The following is a 13156-nucleotide window of genomic DNA, read 5'->3' on the forward strand; positions in this document are numbered from 1 at the left end:
AAAGCTAAAAAGATGAAATGGAAGCGGGATTATAATTGCCTTGTTTAGTGATTACACATCTGTTGTATAAATGATCTATACTTTCTAACAGCGGGCTAACAATCCAGTGTTATGCATATACTGTAAATAATGTATTTGTAGCTTTTATTAAGATCAGACTATATTTTGAATACAGGCTTGAAGCCTTTTTCTTCTGTGTCATTTACATTGAATTATTCTTGAACATTTCACTGATTTTGGGTTAAAAATGTAAATATTATGATGGAGTCATTTGTAAATGTGTTACTTTTCTTTCTCTTTCAACATTGCACAGCCACAGATGCTATTCTTTTTTTTTATGTCAGGTATGACGGCTATGGACGACTGACCAATGTCACATTCCCCACGGGTCACATTAGCAGTTACCGTACTGACACTGATAGTTCAGTTAAAGTTCAAGTGGAATCGTCCAACAAGGAGGATGTGACCATAACAACCAATCTGTCAGCATCAGGGACATTCTATACATTACTGCAGGGTAAGTTTATACCTACAGATGCTTTACCAGGTTAATTTCTCTAATGGCATTTTCAGCATTACAGTTACATGGATACTTTTATTTAGATTTTCAAATGGTGCTTTTTATTTTTTTAATTACAATTAATTACTCAATTCTTGTACCTATTGTATAACTGATCTCCTTTTTTTATTTTTTACTTTTCCTGAAAAGCAGTTCTTCACGTCATCAAACTGAGGTTAATTAGAGTCATAGAAATGGCTAAACATTTTTAGGATATTGTGGCAACTTTAGTGCACTTCCATAAATGTTTGAATTTTGTGATATTTGGTTCTCACAACTGTGTTTCTGGTCTTTCTTTGTATTTCAGACTATTTGAGAAGTAGTCTGTTAAAGCTACTCAGCTAATTTATTTTTACTCGCTGTAATGAAGAAAAAATAAAGAACCAAGCAAACAGTACTATACTTAAAAACTGCATGACTGATGCTCTAGTGATTTCTCTCTCTCTCTCTCTCTCAACCCTCCCATTGTTGTTTGTTAAAAAGTTCTGAATCCTATAAGCATTATTGCCTTAATTCTTGATCAATGAAGCAAAGCTGTCCGAAATCTTCTTCATGATCTGGCTACTAAATGGATATTCTGCAGAGCTTTCTGATTTTATTAGGGAGAAAAAGGAGGCAAATCATTGATCTTTTTGTTCTTTTAATTTACTAAATTGTTTAGAACACCCTGTCTACTGGCATTAAGAAAGAAAGCTTACTTTCTTTCTCTCCCTCTCACTTGCTGGCAGCACGTATGAGGTCAGTGCCAAATCTGACAAGGCTCCATTTGCCTGTTAGACTGAATGAGTACAGGTCAAAATCTTATCTGGGATATGAAAAGTTTGTATTAAGTCTGAAGATTGGCCTAAAATATACATGGCACTGATTCTGTTATCACTGCAACAGCTAATACTGTGACTAACTGTTTACTGTAGACATTATAAATTAATGTTATTTTAACTTAATAGTAAGGATGCTTAAGTTTGTTTTTTTTTTGTGTGCAATGCATTAGGTTAATGTTGCAAACAGAAAAACTCTGATAAACGTCCACTGCTCATTTCAAACTCAGACTTATAGCTAAAACTGTCTGTGGATTCTAAAGAGAATTCTTTGTTGTTAATTTAGGATTTGTTCAAAGATTACTAGTTGCCACCTCATAAAGCAAACACTGGTTCATATTCTCATAGTTATTCAGTCAGTGGAATACTTTCAGCACAATTAAAAGTAGAGGGCTTTTTTTACTCAGTCCATTTTTGCCTGGTCTGTTGTGACAAGCAAGATTAAATCACTAAGAACTCTTCAGAATTCTCTGTAAGGTTTTTTCTTTTTTGATCTTATTGTTTCTTTAAATTAATTATATTTTTGTACATGGTGCATTAACTACTGCACAATGCAGAATGAGTGTCATCTTCCTGTAGCCATAAGTGATTTATTCAGATTAGTATAATGTATAATGATTTCTCACTGGATAAAATTGTTTCATTTTAGTAAGCTCTTCAATGTTTACTAAAGCCTTAAGCATCAGTTAAGATTTAGTAACAGCATTTGTATTAGATGTAGTCTATGGATGAAACAGTGTAGGCCCTATGTGTGGTTATAACTTGAATATGGGCATCTGGGTATGGCATGTTCTTCATAAAGAAACTTTCTTTCCTTTCAACTCATCACACTTTCAGCTTGTGTGCAGGATGAGATGCCCAGTCTGTGTTTTGGAAGGAGGTCTGAATGCCATAATTGTCATTCTTAAGTCCATATTTATGTTTTCAGAGTTGTCAATGTTAATTTATTTATAGCACACATTTAAAAAACATTAGTATATTTAAAACAACATTAGTAATGCTGTAGCCAAAGTGCTTTACAGTAAAATATACCATACACATAAATAAAACAGATACAATACAATAAAACGCAATACAAACCAGAAGTAAATTGGAAACAAATAAATAACTATGAGGAAGGATCAGTATCACTGAAGGTCACTGAAAGTTAAAGAATAGAAATGCATCTTCATTCTAGTTTTAAACAGAAGTGGTGTGAGGTCATCTGTGGGTGCCTGTAGTGATGTTATAAGTGTGGGCCAGAAGTGAGGTCAGAAACTGGCAGAAGTGACAGATTTAGGTGGTCTTTACCTTAGAAGTTCTGTAGAAAGAGGAGAAGAAGCTTTAATATTCATCACCAAATCCTGGTCCTGTGTGTCAGTACCCTGATTTGAAACCTTTAACTGCCTCCCAAGTGCACGTATGTGACAAGATACAGAATCAAACTTTCTTGACCAATAAACGGGCAGCAGCATTTTGGAACAATTGCAACCTACGTAGCAGGAATACAACGAGTTGCGTTAATCAAGCCAAGAAAAGATAAAAGCATGAGTAACTTTTTCAAGATCCCTAGGATATAAAAAGGCTTGACCTTGGCTAAAAGATGAAGCTGGAAAAAGCAAATCTAAACCACAGAATTTATCTGTTCTTCAAAAGAGAGGTTAGTGTCAAAAATAACCCCAAAATTCTAAACATGAGGTTTGCAAAGGTTCACAAAGAGCCAAGGAGATCAAAACCAATTTGAGATTTCACAGGGGGACCAGCTATCTGCACTTGTGTTTTATTTTAATTAAGATTGAGAAAATTGTCATCCATCCAGGATCTTAGTTGTACAAGAAAATTTTGTAGCTGATTCATTGAAGAGATACACACAGGAATATAGACCTGTGTGTAATCAGCATAACAATGAAAAGAAACATTAAACGTAAAAAATAGCACCTATAGGATGGAGATATATAGAAAATAAAATAGCACCCAGAATGGATCTCTGAGGAACACCACATTTAACAGGAGCAGTAGATGAAAAAGAGGAACTGAAAGTTACTGAAAAGTGCCTGTCAGTAAGATATGACCTGAACCAGCCCATTTAAGCCCCATCAGATATTCAAGCTGCAACAGTAAGATCTCATCATCAATAATATCAAAAGCTGCAGAAAGGTCTAGGAGAACAAAGACTGCTGCCCCACCTGAGTCAGTAATAAGAGAGATATCATTAAATACTTTCTAGAGGGCAGTGTCAATACCATGATAATGCCTAAGACAGATTGGTAAATCTCATAAATTATCAGTTAAAATGATCAACCAATTGATTATAAATAATTTAGCCAGAAATCGCAATTGACCGAATATTAGCTAACACACTAGAATCTAACTCAGCCATTTTAAGAGTTGTATAGCTTTGTAAAAAGAATATATAAATTCATTTGAGCGTCAAGATTTTAAAGCCATTCAAGGCAAACAAGTCAAAGCCTTGAGCTTTTTCCAAAGCCATAGGGTAAAACAAAAAATGATATCCAAAAACAGACAGTCCAAATTAAAAACAGCTGGCTCTGATTGAAACTACTGTATATTCCTAAAGTTCCCAGAATTACCTCCTCCACCTCAAAATGCTTATATCTCAAAGGCAGTGGCACCACACACTGCAATTACCTCATCGACAAGCATAAAACATGAAAACTAAATAAATATTAGATAGTAACTATAAGAATACATTACACAAATAATGTGACTTTCAACATGCTGCTAATTAGTACACTATTCCTGATAAATGGGCAAGGTTAACTGGGGTTTAAACCAAACAATTTTAAGCATGTGGCCACAGAACAAAAGAATAGGTTCAGCTATGCTTGGAGCTATGTTCCTTTCTTCACAATACATCCACTGTTCCAACCTCAGAATTCTACCTTTTGTCTCTCATTTCCTAAAGATCTTGATGGCTAAGGTGTTTCCACCAGATATTACATTACTGCTTCCATGTTTGTTAATGTAATCCATTTTGGATTTTCTAGAGTGAAAGGTAGATTTTTCCAACTAGATGTGTGCAGTTTGTGAATGGTTTACTGTGGCAATATTGGGTGGTTTTTTTCTGTGACAGAGAACAAAACAGGTAAGAATGTATTAGCTGTCAGTGTCTATATCGTAAGGATGATCATTTGATTCACTGCACTAACAAGTGAGTTTGTATTATTATTTTGATTGCATGATTTTTTTATTTGTTATATTAATCTCACTGCGCATTTTCACATTGTCAACAATCTGTTTAAATTTAAAATTTTTACAATTAAATCAATTATTTTTTGATAAGACATTTAAAAATGCTAGGATGTCGAAAATCATTAATGTTTTAATTAAAATAATTTTGCAGAATCTTTCTGTTTTATGTTGTCTATTAAAATGTCACTTATGTTTTCAGTCAACAGGACTCTAGAGTTCACAGTTGTAAATCACTCTGTTTAAAATAGCTTTAGCTGTGGGCTTTTATGTGCCTAATAAAATATTGCTTTGATTTACCGAGACAGTGTGTTGGTGGAGTTGAGAATCATGAATATATTCACAAAAAGTTGTCTCTAGGGTAAGGCTACTTGTAACAAGTACAGAATTGAAATGACAAGTGTCTCACTTGTATTTAGCACCTATCCTTTCACTGAAAGTGTAATTGGGTGCATTCTTAATTAAACACATAGATTTGAACTGGTGATGCATTTTTTAATTTCTTTTAACCACATACCATTTCTGTGATTACTGAAAACATTGTGTAGTGTGTGAAATCTCTGTGTTTTTAACGTCATTGTCACAATGAAAATTGCTAACAAATGAAATGTTAGACCTAAGTTTGGCTTCATTATTAATTAGTATGTGTACTGATTCAAAATTAAGTCTTCTCATGTTATTTTTTCTATTGTTTTAATTAAATTTTTGTTTTTCAGTGTTGTAACAGTTATTTCTGATTTATTGTATTGATTACAATTATCATAGTATTCCTTTAATTGTGATCTATCATTCATTGTCAGTTGACACATATATATTATTTTAAATACGTAATCTGGTATAATTTTTTTTTATCAATAGTAAGTGTAAAGATATTCATAACAGCTAGTTATTTACCACTTGCCATGAAACTTAACTAATCACACATAACCTGAAGAAAACGTTCTGCTCAAGGTCAACCTTCAAATTCCGACACACAGTTAAAACTCAAAAATGTTTCCCACAGATGTATAAAATGAGTATGTATATTTTAAAATGCTTCTTTATGAATGTGTAATCAAGCTGACTCTCCAGTTTCCTGATGAAATAATTAAAACAACCCTGCACATATGTATGCAGTAATTCAGCTTTTATTAGGAATGTGTTGATGGGTAGTTAAAATAATGAGAATGCAGTTACACTTACAGTTTTCATCTTAACCTTTTACAGCAATCATGGCATACATGGAAAACAATTTTCTGAAATGTGTTTAAACTCAAAATACTCAATGTAAAAATACTGAGAGAAACTTAAAAAATAACAACTTAGTGTAAGTAGGAATCTTATGAGAACGACAGGCAATTTTAAATACATAGCCTACAGGCAACTTATTGGCCTAAGACAAATGAAAAAGTGATGTGATTTGATTTGAAAAGAAAAGAAAACACAAAGGCAAAACCAAAGGGCAGTTGGCATTAGCACAGTTCATATCATCATTCTCATAGCAATCACAGTAAAGGGCTGATACCAATAAAAAACATTTATTATTACAAAGAGGTGTGCTATTACCAATGTGAAAGCATAAATATATTGCATGGAAATCATACAAAAGTGATTTAATAGTCTAAGGAAGTTGTGTGAGACAGTGTTTATTTAGGCAGGCAGCGTGATGTAGTAGTTAAGGTTTTGAAATTCAGACCCTAAAGTTGTAGGTTCAAATCCCATTACTGACACTATGTAACCATGTGCAAGTCACCTCACCTGCCTGTGCTCTAGTTAGAAAGACAAACGAAATGAAACCATTTGTATGTCAAATGTTGTAAGACGCCTTGGATAAAGGCCTTAGACAAATAATAAGTTGTCTGTATTCACTGCTGTATCTGAGAATAGTGATATTTTACCAGTTAGGTTAGCAGTAACAGACAAGCTTAGATTTAAAATAAATATGACATAGAGAATGTCCAGTTATTTGTATATTAAAAGCATTCACATTTATTATATTATGACTCACAATGACAGAAGCAGTCTGTAGCTATTAGCTTGAAAATCATTTAAAGTCTATTCTTCTTTGGAGTTTTAGTCCTTTTGTAGTAGTGGCATGTACACAAGAGAAACAGTTTTAGGACTTATAACTACTACCATTTACTTATATACTGTACTATAGTGTCATCTTGCTGAATGTGGGCTGTCCAACCTGCTGATGGGAAGAGTTTGTCCGTAGCCAAATACATTTTTTATCTTGAGTTAGATACTATACAGATTAATACATTATATTTTTTACGTGACCTCAGGAAGCTGTTAAAATCTCGGTCAGTTTTTCTCAAATTTCTTCATGACTTTACCCCTTAATTATTGTATGCTCTGTGTAAAATCCCTCAAGGAAGGTATATTTGCAGTTGCAACAGCATTTGAGTAATATAGCCTTGCTGTCTCACTTTTTTTTTTTTAAATAAATGTGTTAACATGAATGCTTCTTAATTAGAAAACTAGAGGAAAACCATCTTAAGATTTCTTTAGGGCTTTTGTAGTTGCCATTCCATTCAGATTCATACTTTAGTACCTGTTGCTGCTGGTATACAGTGTCCAATTAGGCACACCTCAATTGTAAAAAAATTGGAATCTGAAAATGAATGAATGAATTATAATTGTCACATTACTTACATTTGCCATATTTATTTCTGCCAAAAGAATATGTCTGCTTACCCACTTGTGAGGAAATAGTATTTTGCTTTATTTGTAGATAATACTTACTTTTGCATATTTAATAGCAACGATACATGTATAATACAAATGTCATTTTTATTCCAACTTAAAAGGTTTGCAGGACTGGTAAATGTAAAGCTGCTGAAAGGGGTTGTTTTATGTAAAAAAGATACAGAAACCATGTAGCCAGTGAAATAAATAATCATTAGAATGAAGCAAAAGATTTCTTTACCATACATTTGAGCAAAAATATCCATCCATCAATTATCCAACCCTCTATATCCTAACTACAGGGTCATGAGGGTCTGCTGGAGCCAAACCCAGCCAACACAGAGCGCAAGGCAGGTAACAAACCCTGGGCAGGGTGCCAGCTCACCGAAGGGTGCGCACACACAAACACACACACAAAGCACACACTAGGGACAATTTTGCCAATGCACCTAACCTGCATGTCTTTTGACTGTGGGAGGAAACCCACGCAGACATGGGGAGAACATGCAAACTCCATGCCAGGAGCACCCAGGAAGTGAACCTGAGTCTCTTAACTGTGAGGCAGCAGCGCTACCCACTGCACCACCGTACCACCCCTGAGCAAAAATATTTTTCCTAAATTTCAAATATTTAAAAATAGTGAGCTGTACACTGAACAATATTTCTTTCCCATTTTGAATTCCACCAAATAGTGCCAGTTTTGTGAATATGTATAAAAATTCTCTCTATAATAAAAGAAGCATTCAGGAGTTGTGCACCATTCAAGTAAGAAGTCTGATGAAGCATAACTGAACAAAACCCCTATTTTGAAGGTGGGTGAAACTAGCATCCTAGAATTTGTAAACATGTTAATGCTGTGAGAAAATGTATTATTAATTCATTTTTTAATTATTTATATATTTTTTCCCCATTAAGTTTTTGTGTACTATGAAAAAATGCACAGGATCAGTACTGTCTCAAGTAAATTAAAACATTTTAAGTAACCATGTATAGTAATAACTAAAACAGAAAAGTTAGAAGTCTCAGTCAGCAGCATACACAGTGCTTAATTTTACCACATAAATATCTTGATAGAGGACAGTGTAATTTAAATCTCTTAAATAGAATATAATCATGCAAGCATTTTGCCAATATTATCTGTGCTTTAGCTGTCTTGTTTTTGTTTCTTTCTCACTGTGACATTTACAACTTTACATTATAACATTCGCTGGAGTCACTGATGTCCAACAAACAGTTCCAACATAAGCCACCCAATTACCATATTATTTGACCCTTACATAAAAGTAGCTTTTAAAAATATATCTGGATGACATTTTGGAGTAAGCTAGCTATATTACAAATGATTCTGATACAGTGAATATTCTTCTTAGCAAAATGTTTATGTTGTAGTTTGCACCCATGTGTGTTAAGACTTCAAATGAAAAAAAAATGAATATATATTATATAAATTTTCTTTGGTATTGTTTGTTATGATTTTAAAATTCTGCTCTAACAGTGACCACCTATAACAGTTGTGTTGCCTGTTTCAAGGTCTGCTTTTTTCCCTTTAGTATTAATTATTTTTTTAAAGTAAGCCAGATCTCTGAATGACAGTGATAAGCTCTATACTCAATATAGCATATCTAATGTCCAAGAATGCTAATATTAATAATATCAGAGAGTGAAGAGTTTGTCTGTGTTTCCTTTGAAGGCAATTATTTTCGTGTCATGTACTGTATATTTGTACTTGAGAAAGGAAGTTGGAAGCAACCTTGTACTGGAAGTCTATCCATCGCAGACCATACTCACACATAAACAAAAACATGCAGTAAAACTGTGTCAATTCAAGGATTCCAGTTCATCTTAAAGTTGTGCATCTTTAGCATCTGAACAAAAAAAAACCCTCAGATGAACAAAAAAGTACATGATATCACAAAATAAATAGCACCCAGCCTAACATTAGGACGTCAGAATAAACTTTATGCTTAAAGCTCTGCTGAGTGTAATAATATGATTATATTGCATTCATTCCTAAACTGAGAGATCACTGTGAGTGGAGTGTTTAGTTCTTGAATTTAAAGTTACATTCTCATTTAGAATATTTACCTATTCTAACAGTTTTTAGAACACATACAGAATAGCATATACATAACTTATTCATCTTTTAAAATGTATGTAGCAGTCATAAATTTTAATATACTATACATATAGACTATTTAATCCCATTCAAGGTCACAGAGAGATAAAATTCCCAATCAGCACCAAGCATAAGACACAATCCACACACTTTACTCCCTCAGGGACAATTTAAAGTCACTAATATGAAAAATACATTCAAACTCCTCACAAACAGTAAGTGATCAGGTCTGGATTTGAACCCAGTCTCATGGAGCTGCTAAGCAGTGCCAGCTACCATGTTAAATAGAACAGAGTTTTGGACAAATTACAACATGAAAAAAACATAAATTTTGCTAATAAAGAATTTGTCCCTTTTCCTTCTTGGTCATGAAAACTGTTTTCCATTTTTAATATACTGTACTTATATATGTTGTCTGGGAGGCTGTTGAAGCAAATAGGGACCTGTGCAGAGGAAAACTGATAATCATTTTTCCTGAAAATGTAGTTCTTTTAAGAGTTCATTAATGGTCAGATAAATTGTAATACATCAGTTATAAAGAATTGATCCTACACATGAAGCATTATAAGTATGCTTGAATAGAATAAAACAGAATGCATGGTTTACAACTGGAAAAGAATAGTTGACAACATGAAGATGAATTTGTGTTTTTACCCTACCTTCCACAATAGCTTTAAACGAGAAAGCGTGACACTTTTTCAGGAAAGGCTGCAACATCCAGTACTCTGGAGAATGGTATAATTTTGGAGTGTTATAAGTAGATCTCTAACAATGTTACATTTCAGTTATATTTCAGTATCCAGATTGCATACGTTTAAAAAGTATACAATAAGGATTATAAAGATAAAGAGGTAAACAACTATTTAGAAAGAAATATTATCAAATTGAATATTTGAAAATCTATTAATAGAATGTACTGAAAAAAGCTTTTTAATTTCTTTACTTTAACTGAATTGAATTAATTAAACTGATATATCTGAAATACTGTATTGTATATTCAGTCAAAATGAGTACTAAAGCTAAAACTACATTAAGTAGAACATTTAAAATTGTAAATTGTTTATAATACTTATTTTTTCTGTCAAAAATTACTGAAAACTCAAGAGAGAAGACGGCACCTAACAAACTGAAGCAACAGTAACACAGGATAGTCACCTGGCTAATTACTTGTTCACAGCTAAGGTGTTTTAAAGTGCACACAATTCTTAGATGTTTCTTCTGCTCATTTTTTGATTATAATTTAGTTGTCAAGATGATGGTACCCATCATTTATTTTACACTTTTCTCTAGCATGGGTTACTTTTCCCTTGCAATCAAGTAATTTTTTAGCGTTCACAGGGCTCATTAACTCTCAATAGTCCTTAGTGAGGGTAATTTCTATAAAGAGCTTAATCCTTTTATTTTTTTCTGTGACAGAAGGCTCATCAACTGTGGTTGATGAAAGAGCTCTTTGCAAAAAAGAGCAATACACTTTACACCTTTCATAATTCAAGTCTGGTTCCAGGCACATACCAATTTGCTAAGATGTCTTGACCTTGTTTTAGTGGATTTGACCTCTACTAAGGTGACAAGCACTTAAATCTGCCTGTGTTCTGCTGCAGTTAACTTAATTTCCTTTTTAATAAGAACTGCCAAATAAAAGCTGCTTTTATTGGCATCCAGTTATTTCTAATATAAAAGAAATTTAATTATTGATTACATTAAATTTAATTTTGTAGAGGCTTTAAGGACCTTTTGAGCTTTACTCTGGTATAGAAGTTCTTTTGTAAAGACAATTATTATTTTTCATTCCTCCATCTCCAATTACATTTCTTTCAGAAGGAATGTTTGAGCTCTTGTGGGTAAACAAATGTTTACAGTTTTTTTTTTGCTTGACAGTACATACAAAAGTTTTAAATAAAGGAATACTGATCACATTTTGTAGTATTAGCTTTTAAGTAAAAAGATAAATTACTGGTATTGATTTTTTATTTAGCACTATTTTTTTCTTCACTTTAACTGTTTAATATTTTTTAAATTACTTTTTCTTATCTTCCACTCATCTCCTAAGTTGTTAAAATTGGTTCTTAACCAAATTAAGTGCTAATATATTTTAAATTGTAAGTGCTGTTGTGCCATTGTGTTTAAGGATCTGTCTGGAAAAGCTGCAGGTTCAAATCTCAGTATTGATTTACTCGGTGATCTTGAGCAGGTCACTTAGGCCTGAACTCAAATCATATCAGTGTTTGCATAAGATGTATGTCCTACATCACCTGCATGTGGATTCGGAAAAATAATATATAAATATAAATACTTTATGTTTGATTTTAATAAGTTAGACATCATAAGTAGATAGATTGATTTATAGATGGATGGATGGATGGATGGGTAGACAGATAAGTAAATAGTTAGTAGAACATGCAGTACTCCTCTGTTAACTCCTGAGAGCAGAGTGGTGCAAGCTCTATACATATGTATAGCACAAAAACATAACAAGAACATACAAAGCAGTGCACAACATTGGAGCACCACGAGGAACAGTCCTCTCTCCACAACTATAAATTTAACACCAGGTTATGTCACTTGCAGAAATTCTCACATGATTCTGCACTTATGGGGTGTATTGATAAGTGCTATGAGACAGAGTATTGGAGTCGGGTGGTAAATGTTGTTTCTTGGAGCAAAGACAATTCTCTGCATCTTAATATCAGCAAAACCTACAAACTGATTATAGAACTTTCCCGCACCAAAGAACCACTAAGTACAGTCACTATCAGTGACAATTTGGACTGGTCTTGGAACACACTCCAACTAAAACACTAACCCTAAGTACTTTCAGCCAAGAATTATTATTCAGCCGAAGTGTGTCAAGAAATGCCACGGGGGCCCCTTTATACCAACAGCAGTACCCCTGTATAATGGATAACTGTGACTGCCAAGTCAGAAGTTTTCTTTCTTTTTAAAATTTTTTAGTCCTTCTGGTGTGTGTTCAGACCATAATGTGTGTATATAGTTCTTTACCTCTCTATTTATTTAGTTATTTAAAGAGCTTCTGTAAAAAGTCAAATTTCCCCCTGGGGTCAAATAAAGTTCTATCTATCTATCTATCTATCTATCTATCTATCTATCTATCTATCTATCTATCTATCTATCTATCTATCTATCTATCTATGTGTCTGTCTGTCTGTCTGTCTGTCTGTCTGTAAGACCCAAAGCTATACAGTACACTCAGCATATCCAGTGTGTATTTGATGTACTGCATACTATCTCTTAAGAAGCATTGTTCTTATGCCAAAGAGACTGTTATAACTGACTATATTGTCTAATGGCTGCAAGAAAAAAAAACAGTACTCGTAGTGACATTTACTATACCATGCAGAAAAGAGCAAGTGATTAATTGTGGACAGTACATGATAGAGATGATGGGCAGCATTACTCATGATGGCCTGTAATTTTGCCGTCATCCTCTTTTCTGCCTCTATCTCCAGTCAGTCCAAGGTCAGTCCTACAGTATATCTGGTTTTCTTAGTCAGTTTATTTATGTGTCTGGCTTCCCCTGAGTTAACCACAACATAAACTGTTAGGTATACTAACAATATTGGACTAGTAAAACCTCTAAGAGATTGTCACTTGAGCTTTCTCTGAAAGAAGATCCTGATTTGAATATTTTTGTACATCGTGTATATGTTTAGTCCAGTCTACTGTTCAGATGAACCCCAGGTATGTATAGGAAAGCAGTCCCCTCACCTTTTAGCCATGATGGTGACTGATCTCAGAGCCTCTCTGGCATGCCCTGAAACCATCACCAGCTGCCTTGTCTTAGCA

The 13156-nt window shown here is 33.6% G+C and overlaps 1 protein-coding gene across 19 annotated transcripts in view; it reads left to right on the forward strand.

The window, feature by feature from the left end:
• The window catches only part of tenm4 (teneurin transmembrane protein 4), a 627939-nt gene that overhangs the window by 578324 nt on the left and 36459 nt on the right, over positions 1-13156 (forward strand). For all 19 annotated transcript variants that reach the window (XM_039744302.1, XM_039744300.1, XM_039744305.1 and 16 more), the window contains one exon: positions 345-517. In XM_039744302.1, coding sequence (XP_039600236.1) covers positions 345-517 — 173 coding nt within the window. The remainder of the gene's footprint in view (positions 1-344; positions 518-13156) is intronic.

The sequence above is a fragment of the Polypterus senegalus genome, chromosome 2 (genome assembly GCF_016835505.1).
Source record: "Polypterus senegalus isolate Bchr_013 chromosome 2, ASM1683550v1, whole genome shotgun sequence".
In the NCBI taxonomy this organism is placed as follows: domain Eukaryota; kingdom Metazoa; phylum Chordata; class Cladistia; order Polypteriformes; family Polypteridae; genus Polypterus; species Polypterus senegalus.